This window comes from Rhizophagus irregularis, chromosome 4, assembly GCF_026210795.1.
Source record: "Rhizophagus irregularis chromosome 4, complete sequence".
NCBI classification, from domain to species: Eukaryota; Fungi; Glomeromycota; class Glomeromycetes; order Glomerales; family Glomeraceae; genus Rhizophagus; species Rhizophagus irregularis.
Genome location: NC_089432.1, coordinates 2,436,078 through 2,458,947, shown reverse-complemented (window position 1 = coordinate 2,458,947; position 22,870 = coordinate 2,436,078). Strand labels below are relative to the sequence as shown.

Below are 22,870 nucleotides of genomic sequence, written 5' to 3'. Positions count from 1 at the left end.
TTTATAGTTTATTGCAACTAACTACTCTATCTATTTTATCTTTTTTTATTGTTCGCCATATCGTTTATTATTAATTTATAATTATCAGTTATATTTTTATGGGTATTATTTTTAAAATAAATAAAATAATAATAATGTTCTATTTAATATATATATGAAAGTGATGTCATCTAAATAAGAGAAGCAGGAGGTAATATTTCTTACTACTATTATTATTATTTATTCTCAATAAAATATAAGAATTATTTAAACGTATTATGGATTCATGGTAACGTTAACAATTATTTAGTACAAGAAAATTTATTTTTATAAACAAATTTTATTGACATTTTTCTGGGGAAGTTCATGCAAGCTGAAAAAGAACAGCGTATTTTCAAGCTCTGAATAAATTAAAGGATTTACGATTTTTTTTTGGTTTTACGAATCTCAATCCTTATAAATCTTTTCAGTTCCCATAGGTATTTAAAAATTTTCTTTTATTAATTCTTTTGTTTCGCATCATTTACTTTTCTATTAGAAAATTTTCTATATAAGAATCTTTTTATTATTTACTATATAAGGATAGCATAGTATCAGTTCACTTTATATTTATCAAGAAAAAAGTTTTTTACCAACAATTTCCTTAACAAACTTAACTCTTAAAAAGAAATATACGGTAATATTAAATATTACTATTTGGAAATATATAATTTTGCTTATTGAATATACAAATTAAAATTCTTAAATAACGAATTTTTAATGTATCATTAGAATAATAAGAATAATATAAGTTCTTTTTAATGTTAGAATAAATTTTGAAGATTAGCGCTAAGCAACTTTTTTTTCGTTTTATACGCAGAGTTTTCAAGAATCACTGAATTTGAATTTTTTTTTTTATATTATTGAATATAATATATTTATACAAATAATATTAATGATAATAGTATTAAAATATATAAAGAAATGTTGTTATGAAATTATTATTAAATCTGATTAATATGTCGTACAGATATCATCATTTTATCCGGTGTAATGTGATTTATAATAAAAATGGTTATAATAAATTGTGTATCAGGTGTATCAGGCATTAAAATCGTATTACGAAACTATATGTATAAGTAAATTAATCCCCTGTCGCACTAAGTGTCACTTATGATCACCTTCATACTAATTTTTAAAAATTATAAAAATTACGAGTGATTAGCTGAGTTTATAAATGACCGGGAATCTTCGTTTAGTTATTTCCCGGTCTCATATAGATAGCCGGGAAATTACTAATTTTAGTTTAAAATAGTTAAAATAGTTAATATTAAATGAGTGACATGCTCCAGGGGACTACTCATTTATTTCCTGGGAAGGAAAATTCATAACATTAAAAACTACGTAGTACTTATTTTAGAAGAATATCAAAATTATCAAAATTGAGTTTATTTGATTATGCGGTCAATGTTTCATGAAATAATTTTTGGAAAATTTATTAAAAAATCCTTGTGCGTCGACTTTTTTTGTATGATTTTTTCTATTTATTAATTCTTTTTAAAATTCTTTTAATTTTATATATAATTTCAAGTTATATCTAACTCTAAATTTTAATCGTTAGTTGACTTTTTAGACATTATTTTTCTTCGACATATTTCAAGTTTTTAATATAAATGGAAAAATAAATTATATATTCTAAAATTATATTTTATTGAAAAACAATAAATTTGCTTTTGAAATGAATTCAAATCTTGTAGATGAATTTTTAGACGAATTTAGTTTAAAGTTTACTGCAGTGAAACAATCAAGTTTTCAGGACAATTAACCAAAAGTTACCCAAGTCCCAAGGGGTTGATTAAATAAATTTTGAAATATACAGTGAATTCCTTAATTAGATAGTTTATAATATTCTTACCATCAACAACTGGTAAAACATTTTTCAGTTAATCTTTGGGTTATCTTTCAGGTACTTGAGGGAAAAAATAGACTTTTTATTATTTTTTTTGTACATTGCTTATTAACAAACAAAACCAATTTGCGAATATATATACATATGGTAAAAGTTTCGACTATACAGTCACTTATCAAAGTCTTTATACACCCTATCTTTAATACTTCCACTATCCTCTTTTTTTGGATCGTTTACACCTTATAAAATCACGTGCTTCTAATAAGCCATAAGAAATACAATAACGAGAACTTTTTTCAACTTCACCTAGATCATTTTCATAAAAAAAAAAAACTCTTCCCCCTTTTTTATTTTTGTTAATTTTCCGCAGTAAACACTAGTTTTACCGTTCCGTTAATTAGTTTTTATTTCGTGGTGGAAGGACCACACGGTGGCCCCGTTGCTTGCTAATAGCGTAATATACGCTACAGTTTTTTCAGAAAAACAGAGTTTTTTATACCCGCAACTTTGGGTTATGTGTTCTTTTCCTCGGGCAGACGGAAATTATATTCCTCCGTACGGCTTTAGTTCTTTCTCACCAGACGACTATGTCTTCAATAGTGAACCTTTCGAGTCTACATCTCCTATAATGACACTTTAATCGAAGATAATGTTTCTTCAAACACTTCCTTTCCTTTAATTTCTACCTCTAGTATAGTAGATAATTTTTTCCTCGTCTCTTTTGAAAAATTCCACGTGACCAAAGTAAAAGAATCAGGTTTTAAAACGATCTACGATTTTAAAAGTTTCTTTTTTGAGATTATCTATCAATTTCCCGACACCACGTGGACAAATAATTTCATATCGGAATCATACAACAAGAACTTTCTTTAATTTTTCGTACTAAAGATACAGATTTTACTCTGGCATCTTTCTCCCATGCAATAATAAAATTACACATCAACGAGCTATAACATATCTGTTCAGTCCCTAGTCTTATCATCATGTCACTAGACAGATGAGCTTGTGGAGTTCATCACTCGCAATTGTTTAAAGGGCCGGCTTTCACACCTATACGGAAAAAAACGCGTGACACCAGCGCTGAATTTAATAATGACAAAGTTTCACACGCCAATCTTCTTTATTGTCGTTGGCAAGATGATCGATCAAAAATGTCTTTCTAATAGACTAGGTATCACATATAGTAGTACTTATCACGCTCGAGACGCGAAATCGATTTTACAATTAGGTAATAAGTATATGTACCGGAAGAGACTTTTCAACTTCCAGTTTACTCCAAGTGAAATCCACATACAAAAGAACAACAACAACAACGGTTTGAACGGTCGTGTAAACGTATTTTTGCTAAATCAAAACCGAAAGCGGGACAAACACACTAACTTGCTGACAAATTGGCTATCTCCAAGCAATATCGTTTTCTTTTTCTTCCTTCACAATATGTGAAGAAGCCTGTCAGATACTTAAAATATAATACGTTGAAGACTGCACCAAACGTGGACGCTTACCCATTTTTAATTCTTTGTTATACGCGACGTGCGCAACAACCTTCAAGTGGCTGTGCTTCTCTGCCTAAAAATTATCACAAAGGAAAATCACCTGTTGTTGTACCACCAGAAGGATACTACTCAATTACGGCATCATACACGAATTAAAGACAAAGTTCCCCAAGTGGCCAAGCGTTCCATATCTGAACGATTGGATGAATTTAAGAAAAAAGCATATGACTTTGAATCAGTCAGAGCCGCCAAGAATGGCACTTCAGTGAAAAAGCTTCGATTGCGTGATATACAAAAACAATCTCTTACCGACATCAACAATGCTTTTCATGAGCACATGTCTGAGTTCAGAAAACGTGCAAGACGTACTACCGCACCCTTACACCCAAAATAGTTGGTCGAAGAGATGAAAGAATTTACGGATCGATTCCCTATTGCCTGTCAGCATATGAAGGCAGATCTTCTCCAAGACTCTTATAATGTGGATTTTTCAATGACTTCGGATGATGCCAAAGAAGTCAAGACTCATCATAACAAGCGAACGGTTAATAACAATTACAATTTAGATTTTTCTTATAGTAAACCGGATGAGAAACGTCAGCGTCATCACGATAAACGTATTTTCGACCCGCACGATGCTTTCAAATACTTTTGATGAAATAAGCTTTGTTAGAAAGTTTTTGATATCGTTCCAAACCAATAGATACTCGAAGTTATTTAAAAATACAGTACCTTGCGTAATACCTTGCGAAATACCTGTTTTAATGCGGAAAAAAAATAATTTCTTGTTTGAGAGGTAAACAGTGGTGGTGGGAACTATGAAGATACCCGCCCTTAGGTAATTTTATTTTTTGGTCTAGTCACCTACATCTTGTTAATAATATTTCCCCTGCCTGCTTGACATAAAATCGTCTGGAACTCCCTATAAAAGAAGAAAAAAGAAGATAAATTAATTAATAAGAAAATCACCTCCAAGAATTGAACTTGGACACAAAAATTGTGGAACCAACGGCGATGGATTTTGTTGAGTTGATAAGTTATTAAGGAAAGAACTCAACAAAGGAATGAAATAAAGGGTATCACATGTGAAGAAGGAAATCACATGAGATAGATCAGATGATCAAGAAAGGTAAATTTTACAAGACAAAGGATCTCTCTGACACCAATCAGCACAGTGCAATGCTTCATGGGCGATGCAAACGATCCCCTTATAAAATTTATCTATCTAAGAATGGTCAAATGATCAAGAAAGGGTAAATTTTTACAAGACAAAGGATCTCTCTGACACCAATCAGCGCAGTGCAATGCTTCATGGGCGATGCAAACGATCCCCTTGTAAAAATTATCTATCTAAGAATGGTCAAGTAATCCCAAGTTGACCAAAGGGGAAAGATTACGTCTCCATGCTATATTTGGTAAGCAATGGGCCAAGCTACGTAATATAAGATTATTTAATTAAGCTATTGGGAGATTAAAAGGAGAATAATATTCACTAAATAGGTTATTTTATAAAGTAGAGAATAAGAAAAGATGAGAATCTGAATTATGCAATTGAGTAAATAAAGAAAATGAAGAAGAATAGATAATAATGTAAATAAAATACGAAAAAGAATTGATAATAATAAATGTTTAAAAGAATAAAATATATTAGATAGATATGAAGGAAGAGAAGGGAGTTGGTTGAGAGAAATGATTATTGTGCACATGAATTTCAATAAGTGAAGAATTAGGACAATTGTATTGGTGAGAATGTTGGTATATATGAGGAGAATTATAAAAAGAATGTAAAAAAATCCGGTAAGTAATGGTAAATAATTTTGAGACGTTTCAATGATAGGTTGAGGGTGATTGTAACATTTGTTGATAGGAAATTCATTTAAAATAGTGTTGACAATATTTGAGCACAAATGGTAAGACATTTTGTAATTGCAAGTTAAAAATTTGAATTGTAATTTAGAAAAATTTTGGTTTGATATTTGTAAAATAATAATATTGAAATTTGGTTTTTGATTTTTTTCTTGAGGAAATTTAAGGGTATTTATATATTTTTTAAAACCCTTTGAATACATAGATACATAGTGACTAATAACAAAATAGATAAAAAAAATCAAGATTATCTATATTATCTATGAGTCACAATTAATTTATAAGTTATTTATCCTAAACTAGTAATATTAATTGATTTAATGATTGTTAGTATGATTTACTCCCTATAAACCATATAATTGAAGATTACATGATATTGTGTAATATTCCCATATTATTAAAGCTTTTATTATTGTTAATTAAAAAATTTTTATCAAGCTAAATTTATTTTTGAAGTATTAAAGTTTTTATCATACATATACATGTATACATTACAAGTTCAGCTCTTGAGTGTACTAGTGTATTTGAAAGCTTAAATAAATTAAACACGCGTAATTTAATATTCCATAATTAAGAGTTAAAGTGTGTACTATGCGGACTATGAAAAAAGTATACTGAAAGTCTATCTAAATTATATGGAAAATTTACAGATGTAAGTATAACAAATTTATGTACTGATTATAATATACTGCATATCGATAAAATATGTTATTACTCATATAAAATCAATGATATCACAGTATCTAATCTCTAATCTCTAATCTCATAATTAACATGTAAAGTATTATCAATATATTTTATCTAATCACGCGTGATATACATGATAGCAAAATGAGATTTCAATAGTTACACAAGATCCTAGAATTTAATATTCCCTAATTAAGAGTTGAAGTGTGTACTATGCTTATGTTTCGGACTATAAAAAAAGTATACTAAAAGTCTATCTAAATTATATGGAAAATTTACAGAAGTAAGTATAACAAATTTATAAACTGATTATAATATACTGCGTATCGATAAAATATGTTAGTTTGCATTATTACTCATATAAAGTCAACGATATTACAGTATCTAATCTCTAATCTCACAATAGTATTATCAATATTTTATCTAATCACGCGTGATATACAACAAAAAATGAAATTTCGATAGTTACACAAGATCCTAGAATTTAATATTCCCTAATTTGGAGTTGATTGTGTGCTATACTTATGTTTCGGACAATAAAAAAAGTATACTGAAAGTCTATCTAAGTTATATGGAAAATTTTGCAGGTGTAAGTATAACAAATTTATATACTGATTATAATATACTGCGTATTTAGTTTGCATTATTACTCATATAAAATCAACGATATTACAGTAACTAATCTCTAATCCCATAATTAACATGTAAAGTATTATTAAATATTTTATCTAATCACGCGTGATATACATGATAGCAAAATGAGATTTCGATAGTTACTCAAGATCCTAGAATTTAATATTCCCTAATTAAGAGTTGAAGTGTGTACTATGCTTATGTTTCGGACTATAAAAAAAGTATACTAAAAGTCTATCTAAATTATATGGAAAATTTACAGATGTAAGTATAACAAGTTTATGTACTGATTATAATATACTGCGTATCGATAAAATATGTTAGTTTGCATTATTACTCATATAAAGTCAACGATATTACAGTATCTAATCTCTAATCCCATAATTAACATGTAAAGTATTATTAAATATTACCATACATTGCATCTTTATATAATTAATAATTAAGAAAAAACGGTACCTGTGCCAATACATGCAATGAAGTAAAGAACAAAAATAATTTTAATCAGTTTAATTATATTTAACAATTACGTATACAAAATTCAGTTATATTTGCATCAAGTTTATATAGACTTTATTACTTTTAAATAGATAGTAAAGATCAATTTTTATTGTAAATAAGATATATAAGATATGAAATTACTTTGATATTTTGTTATTAGATTTATTAGATGACGTAAAGAGACATGAGATGTAATGTAACGATACAAAGTTTCTTTGGATCTACTCAGGTGGGATATGAAAGCAAAATGGTTTTTTTTTTAATTTTGGAACCTGTTTTGTTATTGAAATGATTAGAATACGCAGTAATAATTAATTTACTATAACCTTTATTTAAAGTAGTAGAAGCTATACAAAAATAATATCCTCTTTAATTTATTGGTTAAGAGAACTGCAATTACTCATAGCAGGTCTTTGACATTTATCAAAATAGCAACAATTCCATATTTTTGATATAATTCAATCAATTTTAATTTATTCGGTGCCAATTTTATTTTTTTTTTAATTTCTTTCCTTATTTTCACGTAATAATTGTATACTGCGGTCTGCGGATGTAAAAAACACTATTTTTCGCAAAATTTCAATTCTGTACATGTGCAAAATCTTGAAGACTCCGCCATACACCGCCAATATATAACGTGATACAATTCAATTAAAAATACTTGCTTCAAGTTATATTTTATTTAATAATTAAATTTATAATATTAAGTCATTCATTTTAATAATGAATATAAAATAAATAATAGTGAGATTATACAAAATATATAATAATTTTAGAAAATAAAAAAAAAATAATCAAAATAGTAGAATGATAGAAACTATTATAAAATATGATTAGACTGATTAAATAATGTAAAATTATGAACTCATCATTTCTAGTCTTATTGGTGCATCTTTATTTCCTCTGTTAGCAGCATCTTTATACAATTCAACTGCCTTTTCTTTATCAATTTCGGTTCCAATCCCATTCTCATAACAGTATCCAAGTATATATATTCCATTTAAATATCCTTTTTCAGCTGATTTTTTATAATATTCAAATGCTTTAACTTCATCTTTTTCGATACCAATTCCATCTTGATGACATTTACCCAAACAATAATACGCAGCTTCATATCCATTATCTGCTGCTTTTTTGTACCAATAAACTGCTTTACTTAAATCTTGATCGATTCCTTTGCCTTTTTCGTATAAATATCCTAGACTACATTGTGCATTATTATACTCTTGTATAGCCGATTTTTCATACCATTCAATTGCTTTTTTTATATCTTTTCGCATTCCTCTACCATTTTCATAAAGATATCCTATTCTATATTGTGCAGTTTTATTTCCATCTTCAGCAGCTTTTTTGTACCAATAAATTGCTTTACCTAAATCTTGATCAATTCCTTCTCCATTTTCAAATGAATATCCTAAACAATATTGTGCAAAACTACACCCTTGTTTAGCTGATTTTTCATACCATTCAATTGCTTTTTTTACATCTTTTTGTTTTCCTTTACCATTTTCATAAAAACATCCTAATTTATATTGTGCGAATTTATTTCCATTCTTTGCTGCTTTTTCATACCAATATAATGATTCATCTAAATCTTGATAAATTTCTTCATATAAACATCCCAAACTATTTTGTGCCTCATTATATTCTTGTTCAGCAGATTTTTTATACCATTCAATTGCTTTTACTATATCACCTTTATCATGTCGATAAATTGTACCTAAATAATGTTGTGCATATTTACTTCCTTTTTCTGCCGCCTCTTCAATCAAATTAAATGCTTTTCCTAAATTTTTTTCAGTACCTTTACCTTTTAAATATAAATATCCTAAAGCACATAATGCATCATTATATCCTTGTTTAGCTGATTTTTCATACCATTCAAATGATTTTCCATAATCTTTTTTAACTCCTGTACCATGATAATAATATTTACCTAAATAAAATTGTGAAATTTTATTTCCACTTTTTGCTGTTTTTTCAACCAATTCAAATGAATTTTTAGAATCTTTTTTAGTTCCTTTATATAATATTCCAAGAAAAAGTTGTGCGTTACTACATTTTTGATTTGCAGATTTTTCATACCATTCAATCGCTTTTTCCTTATTTTTTTCCGTTCCTCTACCATTATCATAAAAATAACCTAAATTTAATTGTGCAATTTTATTTCCAACATTTGCTGCTTTTTCATAACATTCAAATGCTTTAAAATCATCTTTTTTAACATTTTCATACCAGTTACCTAAATAAAATTCTGCAAGTTTATTTCCATTTTTTGCCGATTTTTGATACCAATCAATTTGAATTTTAGGAACTGTACACAGTTTACCTAAATAAACTTGAGCCATAGGATAATTTTCTTTTGATGATTTAGAAAATAATCCAAATGCTCTATCTCCATTATTCTTTACAATAATTCCATTAAAATAAAGAAAACCATGAAAGAAATTATATTTAGGTGATGATGTTTGATTTTTAAGCCAATTAGGAATATTATTTAGTAAGGTTTGATTAATATTTTTAATATTTTGTTCAATAATTTGTTTTACTTCTGCAAAACCATAACCAAATTCATCATGCATTTTGATTAAATGGTCTATCAACTTATTAATAATTTTTTCAATGTCATCAGAATCTGTTATATTAATTAATAAATCATTTTGTAAATCATTTTGTATAATAGAATTTAAAATGTCTTCATCTATAATTAAATCATCATCTATCATGATGTAATCAAAATCCTTATTTGATGCTCCTTTCTTAATTTCATTTTTTTTTTCAAATTTGATAGAATTTGTTTCTTCATTAATATCTTGATATGATGTAAGGTATGAAACGACTTTTTGAATGGATGGCCTTTCATCAGGATCATTTTCCCAACACGCTAAAAAAAAAATTAAATTAGAATTATACATCATTAATACGTTACATAAACCATCCAATCGTGTTATAAAAATTAATAATATTTTACCTTTATAGATATTACTATATTTAATAGGCGTACCCTTGATAATCTCCTCTCTTTTTCCACCTACTATATCCATGGCTAAACGAGCATCGTATTGTATACCTTCATCACAAAAAGGCTTTCGACCACTTGATAGTAACCAGAGAAGAACTCCTATACTATAAATATCTGATTTGAAATCCATTATACAGGGTTGATCTCTATGTTTGATATTACTCAAGTTTCTTGGATCTATATAAGGAAGTAAATCATATACTTCAATAGAATAATTTGATGCTTCAGATGCTTTCTTAGCTAAGCCAAAGTTTGCTACTTTAATATCGTTTTTATGTATTAGCACGTTGTGTGCATGCTAAAGGTTAATTATTATCATCATTAATTTTCGTATTAGTGAGATGTATTAGATAAATAAAAAAATATTAAATAATATATTGTACGTACCAGATCACAATGGATTATTCCTTTATTATGAATACATTCTATAGCGCTTGCAAGTTGTAACGCTAAACGATATTTATCATTCCATTCAAGCTTAGTGAAATTCTCTTTTAAGTACGAATACAATGTTCCACCATCAGCGTACTCCAAAACTAATGAATACTGATTGTCAAATTTTGAAATCCCATGAATTTGTAAAATATTTGTATGAAAATCAACTTCCTTCCGGATTTTAAGCTGTTATAGATTTTGATTAATAGGATTTTTGTGAAAATTATTAATATATATAAAATATGTTAAAATTTTAAAATACCTCATTTATAAATTTTTTAATATCTAATCTAGATGTTTTTACGATCAAAGGAGTATCATTGTTTTTATAATTTGCTTTAAATATTTTTCCAACCGAACTAGTATCACTATTTTCGAATTCTTGTTTATTTGTAAATTCATCATAATCAAAATATGTAATATAATTATCTTCAATTGCTTTTTCTATCCAATCAATATAATCGGAATTGTTAGTTTGTTCTTTACTATTCGTTGACATATTGATAAAAATAAATAAATAAATAAATAAAGTTTTGTTTAATATCAAAAAAAAAAATAATAAAATAATAATTTTTTTTTTTATAGAGTTTTGTGAGTTTGCAGCTCGACCGCTCGAGTTTAAATAAATAATTAAACGAACTGTCTTTGCTTAAGCGTTGTCTGCATATTTTAAGTCGATCATACTTTAAAAATTTCTCCATTGACAATCATTACTTAATTATCATTGATCTTCATTTGAATTACCATAAGATTCAATAATAAATTTCCTTTTTGGGGAAACAAAAGGTTTTTTTTTTTGTTTTTGATTGTTAAAAATTAGGGGGAGAAATGTTTATGATCGACATGAAAGGAAAAAAAGAAAAAAGGTTACATCCCGCAAATTTTGTGTGATGTGTAAGTGAAACAAATTTAATTGAATTTGGTTTCAATGACATTTGTGTGACGACTAGAAATCCAAAAATAGAATGAATATCAGAAATAAGATATTGTAAAAAGTGTATAATATAATTGTTTTGTTTTACTGCAAGTAATCTGGATCTGGATCCAAACAAATATGTTCATCCTGATAGTGCGGTCTTTATGGTCTTTATCCGAATAAAATTACCAGGTTTTCCCTATTATCTGGATAAAAAGTCTTTTTTTGTTTTATTTTGAAAAAAAAAATGGATAAAATCATTAAAAATAAATTAAATTTCAGCAAAATGCATAATTTAACAAATAAACATTAAAACATGGCAGGGAACTTTAAATGTTAACAAATAATAAAATCTATTATCATGCATTTTTGGTGTAGTATCTATAATAATAATAAATAATAGAATTAGTATTAATACTTTATGATTGAAAGACGTTTTATATAATGTGCCAGTTAAATTTAATTTGACACTGAATTTCAACAAATTAGAGCATGCAAAAAAAAACAAATATAATACTCTTTTTGAAAAAAATTCCTTTCGTAATAACTGTTGATCATAATTATTTATTATTACATTAGGTTTGCAAAAAAAAATATTAAATATATAATAAATTCGTCTAATTTAATAAAAAATATTCTATTACTATTTTACATGAACTATTATTACCTAACTATCAATGTAAAAATTACTATAATTTAAATATGGTAAGAAATTTATAATCAATGTTATTTCTTTTATAATAAACAATAAACACAAACATATTCTTATTTGTCCGAAGTTTTAGCTGAGGATAATTACGTTTGTCTGAAGTTTCTTGATGTTCTGACACGTTTTCCCCTTTTAAATTTGCTATTATTGTATATATTTTAATGATTTAATTTCCTACCGCTGACGGTTTCAGTTTTCCTAGTAAACAATAATAAATCATGACTATTATGCAACACTATATTAAAAATATATATTTTTTTGGTGAAAAATAATTAAATCTGATCATTATGATGGATTACCAATTTTTTTTTAAAAATAAAAGAATTTGTCTTTTTTGGTATGGAACAGTAAAAATAATATAATAAAAAATAATTTTAGTTTTACTTAATTATTTAGGTAGTTAAATTTATGCGAAACAAAATGATAAAAAATTTTATTTAATGTTAAATAATTAGAAAGTATTAATGTATTTTACATAATGGTTATTTCCACTCCAGGTTACTAATTTTTTTTTAAAAAAAGGAAGTTTTTCATTTTTGTTTTCTTTTGGTTTAGTTAAATTTATATATTTTTTTTTTGGGTGAAAAATTAAATGTGATTATTTTAATTTTGGTCGAAAAATTTAATCTCTTTATATTACGTTTTTTAATGAGCTGACTGACTGGCTAAACAAACAGAAAACAATAAAATTTGTCTTCAAGTAGTTTCCTTTTTTAGAAAGACAACCAACCATTTTTAGCTTTCATTGAAAATCTATGTTTAACTTTTAAAGAAAACATCCAAATTTGTGTAAATTTTACCTGCTGTTTATGTCTAGTATACTAGCCATATTTAACATACAATATTACAATTTGGTGAATAAATGATTTACAGTATGTTTTTATAATTGCTTCGTACTTTCCATCATATTTTCATATCATCATCATATAAATAAAATTTCAATAAAGTCGTCATATTGAACTTTCACTATAACACTAATAAAGACCGTCAATATATTAATTGAATTATGCTATATACTTGTATTTATATCGTTATATTAAATTTAACTATCTAATCTAACAATATCCAGATGAGTAGAATTATCATGATATTATAGTATAGTATAAAGTAACTGGAGTATCATTATAATTGCTTTATTATACTATAATGTTGTCGAAAAATTAACACTCATTTATAGTTGATGATGAAATCTGATACTACTAGATTCTACCAAATGTTCTATGATCAGTCAAATAACTGAAGTACAACTGCTGTAGATTTCCTTATCTTCATCAACAAAATCATTATCATCTACTATGTCAAAAATAATTGCATAGGCATGAGAAAATATAAATTATATCAATCAGATCTTCTTAATGTACTAGTCAAGCCAAAAAGTAGTGGTCCGAAATTAGACGATGGAAAACTTTGGAAACATCGATTGCAGCCGAAAATTTAACTCGCACAATAAATTTGTTGCTTTCACGTGACTTGTTTATGATTTTTAAACGACTTAGACGAAAAAATTTAAAAAGTTTAAACTTTTTTAACTTAACAAAATAATTATTTTTTTAACAAAAAATTTTAATTTTTTAACCTTTTTAACGATTGATATAATATTGTAAAAATTGCTATAATTACCAATAAAATGTGTTTTTAGTTTTATCCTTTCATGTTCTCGGCATTGTTAATCGACGTTTATGTTCTTTTATTTGTTGAACCATTCGTAGAAGAGATGTTTCCCACCACTTTTTTCTCTGAGGTAAATTGATAGATTCATCTAAAAGATCTTGTGTCTATAAAGAAATCATTAATATATTTTTAAATAATAAACCTATTCATTAGTTTTTAAAAATAAAATCACCTCTCTTAATAAATTCTTAAATTTGATTATTGTATTTTCACAGAATTCTGTATATTCATCATCCTCATTATTTGAATTTTCCATTGTCAAAATAGAATTAATATTAGATATATTAGATTCATTCATTATATGTTGGTTTCCAAGTTCCTGCCAAATTGTTATATTAGGCTGAAATATTAAAGGATGGGTTCTGTTTCTTTGAACCTATTAAAATAAAATAAAAATACAATTGAATAAAAATAAAATATATTTAAACAAATTAACCTTTTTAAAAAAATGTGTTTCCATTTTGCCAATCGGAACAACAAAAATGTTTACATAATAAAAAACAATTAGTCGACAAGAACACACATATTCATTTTTGTTGGTCTGTTAAATAGTTTTCTCTATTTTGAACCGTGAAATAAAATTGTAATTTTTGTATATGTTTAGAGTGACATACATATTGATATTCACTTTTGAAAATTCTATTAGCAATTTCTTTATTACAGTCAACTCTCAATATAACATATAACGAATCATGTGACATTTAACCAATCAAATACGATAATAACTCTCGTTATACATGCAGAAATCTATAAATCGATTTGGAAATTGCGATGTTCACACTTGAAAGCCTGGAAAAGCGCTAACAACATAACGAAAAAAAGTTTCATAAATTACCGACGAAAAAAAGATCAAGATAGTTTGCACACATCATCAGATGACTCAGACGTTATTAATTTACGTAACGCACATCCTGTTTGGCAATATCGGTGTCCAAACAGTGATGATTTGAGATCACGTGACAATAAAGTCATGTGGATCTATTTTACTTCTTACATAATTTACCGTGATTTCAATTTTTAGATTTTTCTTTTGGTTCAGAACTGGTTGCAAGTAGTTTTAATTTTTCTGACTCCTCTCTTTCCCCTTGTATTTACTATAGTGTTTAATCCCCTTTGTTCTTTCACTGCTATGGCGACTAGTTCTCCATTAGTCAGGTCGTTCCAACGAAGGGCGAGTCTGCCTGTTAGATTTTGTACACTTAGTTTAGATCAATATTCTTTATGTCTAGTTTCTACACATAATGTTTTAGTATCTCTCTAGTGTATTTGCCTTTCTGAAGTAAAAATAAAATAAATAAAATAAATAAAATGAAGCAACCAATTAAATTTTTTAAAATTCTTCATTATATACTGTATAGCCTTATAACGAATTGAGGTGAAAACTGGAGGGTTCATTATATTGTGAGTTGACTGTATTTTCTTCTTCAGTTATTGTATTCGGCAACTCTTTAAATAAAGGTTCTATATGTAAAATTTCTCCTATAATAAATCGAGTACCTTAATTTTTAAAAACTCACTTGTTTCATTTGTTTCTAATAAATACCCATAAACGATATTAAAAAGCTGACTAGGTAGTCTGTTATTTTCTCTATTATCAAATAAGCGCTTCTTTGTCTTATTTTTCTTTTTTTTATATTTAAATTTCTATTTCCACAACTATTACAAGTTGCTCTTATAATACTTTTACTTAAAAACTCATTTATATTTTTTTTTATATAACAGCCTGAACAAACTTAAGCTGGACATGTTCATCAAAAAATAAAGTCAGAAAAAATTGTATTTTATCGTGTTTCGCAATGTAAATATAATTAAAAACAAACTAATACAAAAAAGGTAATCGAAATTTATTGGTCACGTGAGGTGACAATTTTGGTAGACTCGGAAGACTCGTGGGCACACTGAATGTCAACATTTCTGGAAAAAATCTTAACAAATCGGATGGTTTTGAAGTCAGTTACTCAGTTTATTCTATCTTTATATAAAAAAGTTATAGTTTTGGTAAAATGACACATTTTATCCAAAGATCCTTTAGCAAAATTCTCTTTTAAATAAAAAAAATCAGTAATATAAAGTATTGTGATCTTTAATTAAATTTAAAATAGCTTATTTTTCTGCAAATCTTAATACAATTGATTCTAACTGCTAATGCAAGTTTTATATAAAATTTATTAAAAACAATAATTCTGAAATATAAGATATTTCTGATATATCAACCAATTTATCATGATTACTTGGATTTTATAAATTATATATGATAAATTTCAATATAACAGTTATTAAAAATAACATTTAACAAATTTATTAGAACAAATTTTATTATAAAATAGTATTTCTATTACAGTAGCATTTTTATTTTGAAAAATACTTGAATAAATATTATTAATTTACTTTACATAAATTGTTCCTTATTTTCTAATTTTAGATTTCTCTAAATTATCTCAAGTATTCTGTTTTTTGTACCAATAAATTGCTTTAGCTATATTTTTAGCAGTTCCTTCCCCATTCTCATACATCACAGCAAGACAATATTGAGCTAAACTGTTTCCCAAATCTGCAGCCTTTTGATATAATTCAAATGCTTTTTTCTTATCAATATCAGTTTCAATTCCATGTTGATAACAATTTCCTAAATTATATATTCCAAATGAATTTCCTAAATCTGCAGCCTTTTGATATGATTCAAATGCTTTTTTCTTATCAATATCAGTTCCAATTCCATGTTGATAACAATTTCCTAAATTATATATTCCAAATGAATTTCCTAAATCTGCAGCCTTTTGATATAATTCAAATGCTTTTTTCTTATCAATATCAGTACCAGTTCCATTTTCATAACAACATCCCAAGTTGGTTATTCCAAGTGCATCTCCTAATTCTGCTGCCTTTTGATATAATTCAAATGCTTTTTTCTTATCATCAATATCAGTTTCAATTCCATGTTGATGACAATTTTCTAAATTATTTTTTCCAAATGAATTCCTTAATTCAGCAGCTACATTTTCATATAATTCAAATGCATTTTCTTATCAATATTAGTTCCAATTTCTTTTTCATAATTATCTTCTAAATTATACATTCCAGATAAATTTTCTAAATCTGCCGCTTTCTGATATAATTCTAATGCTTTTTTCATATCAATATCAGTTCCAATCCCATTTTCATAACAATATCCTAAATTATTCATTCCAAATGCATCTTCTAAATCTGCTGCATTTTGATATAAATCAAATGCTTTTTTCTCATTAATATCAGTTCCAATTCCATATTGATAACAATTTCCTAAATTATTTATTCCATATAAATTTCCAAATCTGCAGCCTTTTGATATAATTCAAATGCTTTTTTCTTATCAATATCAGTTCCAATTCCTTTTTCATAACAATCTCCTAAATTATGCATTCCAAATGAATTTCCTAATTCTGCTGCCTTTTGATATAAATCAAATGCTTTTTTCTTGTCAGTATCAGTTCCAATTCCATTTTCATAATAACCTCCTAAATTATTCATTCCAGATGCATTTCCTAAATCTGCAGCCTTTTGATACAATTCAAATGCTTTTTTATTATCAATATCAGTTCCAATTCCTTTTTCATAACAAAATCCTAGACTATTTATTCCATATGAATTTCCTAAATCTGCAGCATTTTGATATAATTCAAATGCTTTTTTCTTATCAATATCAGTTCCAATTCCTTTTTCATAACAATCTCCTAAATTATACATCCCAGATGAATTTTCTAAATCTGCTGCTTTTTGATATAATTCAAATTCTTTTTTATTATCAATATCAGTTCCAATTCCTTTTTCATAACAATCTCCTAAATTATACATCCCAGATGAATTTTCTAAATCTGCTGCTTTTTGATATAATTCAAATGCTTTTTTATTATCAATATCAGTTCCAATTCCTTTTTCATAACAATATCCTAAGTTGGTTATTACGGATGTGTCTCCTAATTCTACTGCCTTTTGATATAATTCAAATGCCTTTTTATTATTGGTATCAGTTCCAATTCCATTTTCATAACAATAACCTAAATCAATCATTCCAAATGAATTTTCTGAATCCACTACAGCCTTTTCATATAGTTCAAATGCTTTTTTCTTATCAATATCAGTTCCAATTCCATATTGATAACAATGTCCTAAACTATTTATTCCATATGAATTTCCCAAATTTGCAGCCTTTTGATATAATTCAAATGCTTTTTTTTATCAATATTAGTTCCAATTCCTTTTTCATAACAAACTCCTAAATTATATAAACCAAATGAATTTTCTAAATCTGCTGCTTTTTGATATAATTCAAATGCTTTTTTCTTATCAATATTAGTTCCAATTCCTTTTTCATAACAATATCCTAACTCATTTATTCCAAATGCATTTCCTAAATCTGTTGCTTTTTGATAAAACTCAAATGCTTTTTGACTATCAGCACAGATTCCAATTCCTAAGTCATTAAATTTTCCAAGTAAGTAAATAGAATTTGAGTTATTTTGATTATTTAATAATAAATTATTAAAGTCCTGTAAAGTTATATTATGGTTATTAAGATAATTTAGGACTTTTTGTTTTCCTACTTCAATACTATCACCAACAAGATAATTAATTATATCATTAACTATAGTATCAAAGCTATTCTCAAATAGGTTACCTGATGACATTGAAGATTCTATTTCTTTTGTATTCATTATATTGAAGTTTTGAATAATTTGAGATAAATTTCCATGTGATGAATCAATATTTTCAGAAATTACATCTGAATTAGACTGGTAGTTATATGATGATTGTATATCATTGTCATTATTATATAAGTGAAAATCTTTTATAATTATATTTTGTTTTGCCTTTAATTTATCTAATTTATTAACCACTTGATCGATAGTTGGACGATTATCAGGTTTAACATTCCAACAAGCTACAAAAAAAGAATGCTTTTAATTAATTAAAACTGACATTATTTATAAGTTATGATAGTTTAAATTGTATTTACCAGTATAAATACTTATATATTCTTCTGGTGTATTATGAATGGGTGTCTCTCTAAGGCCTTGTAAAATATTCAAGGCTAAACCAGCATCACATCGTTTACCATGAAAAGGAGGCTGACAACTGGATATTTCCCATAGTAATACACCTACGCCGTAAACATCACTTTTTTTGTTTAATAAATATGCACTTCCATTAAAGCTTTTTGAATCAGTATAAGGAATTAATCCAAATGTTCTCGATTGAGAGTTGGATGTTTCCTCAATTCTTTTTAATAAACCAAAATCTGCTAGCTTAATAATATTCTGATGGACTAACACGTTATTGGAGTGCTATCAATATTGAACCAGCATTAAGACAAAACATCAATAAAATAAAATAACTAATTAAATTGTAATATATTTACTAAATCGCGGTGCATGATCCCTTCACCGTGTAAACATGATACTGCATAAGCCAGTTGGGATGCAAGATTAAATTTATTGTTCCAAGTGAGATTTTCAAAATTTTCTTTTAAATATTTTCGGAGGGTACCATTTTCTGCATGCATATTCTATCACTAATGAATATTCTTTTTTTTGATTGTCTTAAAAAAAAAATTTTTATAAATTAATTAATTAATTATTGTATAATATTATAAATATTAGAACTTATCATACCCTTAATAGAAGCTGTAACCCCATAAAAACGAATAACATTATCATGAAAATCAACTTCGCGTTGAAGTTGAATCTAGGTGATAAATAAATTATTAACTTAAATATTTATAATAATAACGAAAAAATGTTTGACATCATAATTACCTCACGAACTATTGCTTTGATTGTAGCATCATTGATATTAAAAAATGATTTTATTGCACAACGCTTATGAGAATTCTTCCAATTCGCATGATAAACCTTTCCAAAGCCACCGGAACCAATTTTCTGAATATTATAAAATTGTTCATATTCATAATATTTAATATGTTTTTTAGAAATTGCTTCTTCAATCCATTCATTCTAATCATTTGAATTACTAATAAGTTCAGCGCTATTAGACATTGTTGAGTATAGAAAAATTATTGCTGCGGAATTTAAATTTATTCTTTTCAAAAATGGAAAAAATGAAGAAAATTTTTTTGATTATTTATAAATAAAATGGTATCACAGAACGCCAAAGGTTATGGAAAGCCGTCCTTGACAAAAGGTTGATATCCAGACATCATGTTGGATAATGTCTAGACATCATGTTTGATATATGTAGAATAATGTTTGTACATCATTCAACATGATGCTCAAGCATTAACCGACATGATGTCTTAGACATCATGTTACCAAATATAGTAAATTTTATTTTGTGTAACTTATAATATACTATATTTGGTAATTTGATCAGCATGATGTCTAGACATCATGTCGGTTGATGTCTTTTACATCATGTTAAATAATGTATAAACATCATCCTACATATATCAAACATGATGTCTAGACATACCATCATGATGTCTAAACATTATATTTCATGATGTCTGGACATCAACCTTTTGTCAAGGACGGCTTTCCATAAAAGGTAACTGTCGATTATTTACTTTTTTTAAGTTAGATCATCAAACTTTGATGATCGAAATGTTTATCATTATAACTTTATTTTAACGTTTTATCAACAAATACTTTAAAAATTTATAAAATCAAAGTTTATATTTCAAAAACAAAATTTTGTTTACTGATTCTTAATTACTAACTAGAGTGTAATAGATCTTATAGTTATATCAGATTACAATATTGTCTAAAATCTAAGAATGAGATTAGTATTTTTTTATTTAACACGTTTAAAAAAATTATTCTCTGATTAATAATTTCAACGATATTCTAAAAATTTTGTTGTTTTGATAATTGATTCTTTTACAATTATATTATTGTAAAATTAGCATTCTATTTAATAACTACTTATTATAACCGGACGATTATCTGGCTCACTTTTCCAACAAAAATATGAAGTATATTTATAAGAAATGAAATGAATTTAATACTATTACAACAAATAATTAAATATATAAATATTAAATCTTTGCATAATCTATTGGTGTACTAGGATCAGGTGTAAAATATACAAATATAAACAAATATCATTTAGTCTATCAAAAGCAGACTCCTATGTGAATATCAAAATATTTTCTAAAGTATGCATTTTGAATTTTTACAGTATTTTTCTAATTTTCTAAATTTTCTGCAATATCCTAATTCTAATATCACTAAACTAATATTTACTGATTTGAAAGTTTAATCTGGAAGGTCCTATCTGTATTCTTCTTTTTCTAAATTCTTTGAACTCGCAAAAGCATCTTCAAAACTTGTTTCCTTTGTGTCCATGTTCAAAGACGCTGAACAATTCTCATTTCCCAGTATTATTAATTTTGTTAATTTCTTCCCTCATACCTTGGTCCAGACTTGTATCTGTATCCTATGCTGATCAAGGGATATCTTTACATACCGTCCCTATTGTTCTTAGAAATTGAAAGACTACGTTTGTTAGTGAAACCTTGAAATTTGATGCTTAATTTAAAAATTATAATGCCTTCCTTATCAAAAATATTCATCTGGAAATTTTGCTTGTAGGCCATCAGAAATTCCTTAATCCTGAATAGACTTCTGAGTTCTGACTTCTCCAATGTGTACATCATCCCATTTTCATTTAAAATATAAACAAAAATCCTTTATATTTTTTATTTTCAATAATAAAATTGGATTTCAATTTCGGATTGATCATATTTTTATTTCGTTGGTAAGCTGTTAAGCATATCTTTTCCGAACTTGTGAAAGTTTCATCGAGTCAGAAAACCAATGAACGAAATATTTTCTATTATTTTTGTAAAAACTACATTACAAGCCCCGTTCTAAATTGTTCGCTTGCTACCAAAGTAAGTCTAATGTCAGCCCTTACCGTTTAGTATTTAAATAATTTTTTATGCGTAATCTTGTCACGTAGCCAAGTTTATCTAAATGTTGCTTAGTCTTGTCCCATTTCTTCGATATATAAAAAAATCAATGACACGTGATGGCTTCATGATGTATGACAGTATGACTGATTGACTGATTGACTATGGGTACTCTTTTTACCGGATCAATCAACCTTTTTTATCGATTTTGTAATACCATTTGTTGCTCATTTTTTTTTTAACTCCTTAACGACATGTGAATTACTTTTTTAAATAAACTAACGCTAATCTTTATTGATCTAGAAGCTAAGTAACCTTTCCAAATCTAGTAACTTTTTTGCTGATTCCCGACATTTTGAACGATAAATACTATTACAATCTCAAACTAAATAATTTTTAGGATTAAATGCATGAAATAATTGAAATTTTATAATCATATAATGTGTTATAAGATATGCTTACAAACATAAATTTCTTATGTATAAATAAACCTGAAAAAGTAACTAATTCCAGTTGGAACAGCTTTATTGATTAACATTTTACCGTGATACGATATCGGTTATACTGACACTTTCAATATCGATATTAATACTAAAGTAAGTTAAATCACTTTAATTATACACTAAAAAGCAGCAAAATTTTTAACCGTTATAAGAATTAATCATAACGATTTTAAGTAAATTGTACCTCTTGACCATCATGATCGTCTTTATTTGCAAACCATTTATAGGATTAATAACTTAAACTGCTCTATTGAATAAGCGTGAAACTGCTGACGAAAATTTAAAAATAGTGTGGTATGTGGCAAGCTTTACCTGGCAGTAAAATGGGCAAATACCAACGATTATAAAATTCCTAGATTAGTGCTTCGATCCGTATCCGGATCGATCCGGATATTTTTTTTTTCGGATATCCGGATTTTGCGGTTTTCATCCGGATTGTAATCCAGATGAAATGAATATTTATATTTTTTTTTTTCATAGCACTGTAATTTTAAGATTTACAAGAAATAAGTATATGTTTTTTTTCATTAAAGTACGACTATAGACAAAACTTTAAATATTGAAAAGTGAAAACACTGAAAACACTTGAATGACATGTTTGGTCAACTGACTTTAAATGAAAAAAATTGGGATATTATAAAATTTGAGACAACTTTTT

The 22,870-nt window shown here is 26.6% G+C and overlaps 4 protein-coding genes across 4 annotated transcripts; 1 reads left to right on the top strand and 3 right to left on the bottom strand.

The window, feature by feature from the left end:
• Positions 1-3,769: 3,769 nt before the first annotated feature.
• On the top strand, positions 3,770-4,018 carry OCT59_023869 (uncharacterized protein; the record flags this gene model as incomplete). Its single annotated transcript, XM_066135020.1, has 1 exon — positions 3,770-4,018. The coding sequence occupies one exon, from the start codon at positions 3,770-3,772 to the stop codon at positions 4,016-4,018; it is 249 nt and encodes an 82-aa protein (XP_065991090.1).
• Positions 4,019-7,747: 3,729 nt separating this feature from the next.
• Positions 7,748-11,006, bottom strand: OCT59_023868 (uncharacterized protein; the record flags this gene model as incomplete). The annotated part of the gene is made up of 4 exons (XM_066135019.1): positions 7,748-9,934; positions 10,022-10,370; positions 10,460-10,693; positions 10,770-11,006. The coding sequence occupies 4 exons, from the start codon at positions 11,004-11,006 to the stop codon at positions 7,908-7,910; spliced, it is 2,847 nt and encodes a 948-aa protein (XP_065991089.1). The 3' UTR covers positions 7,748-7,907.
• A 2,775-nt stretch (positions 11,007-13,781) lies between these two features.
• OCT59_023867 (uncharacterized protein) lies at positions 13,782-14,101 on the bottom strand (the record flags this gene model as incomplete). The annotated part of the gene is made up of 2 exons (XM_025311281.2): positions 13,782-13,907; positions 13,976-14,101. The coding sequence occupies 2 exons, from the start codon at positions 14,099-14,101 to the stop codon at positions 13,782-13,784; spliced, it is 252 nt and encodes an 83-aa protein (XP_025173226.2).
• Positions 14,102-16,241: 2,140 nt separating this feature from the next.
• OCT59_023866 (uncharacterized protein) lies at positions 16,242-20,274 on the bottom strand (the record flags this gene model as incomplete). The annotated part of the gene is made up of 9 exons (XM_066135017.1): positions 16,242-16,782; positions 16,878-17,121; positions 17,184-17,988; positions 18,054-18,721; positions 18,797-19,124; positions 19,199-19,332; positions 19,452-19,524; positions 19,596-19,793; positions 20,269-20,274. 9 exons carry the CDS (start codon positions 20,272-20,274, stop codon positions 16,242-16,244), a joined length of 2,997 nt encoding a protein of 998 aa, XP_065991088.1.
• Between the last annotated feature and the right edge of the window lie 2,596 nt (positions 20,275-22,870).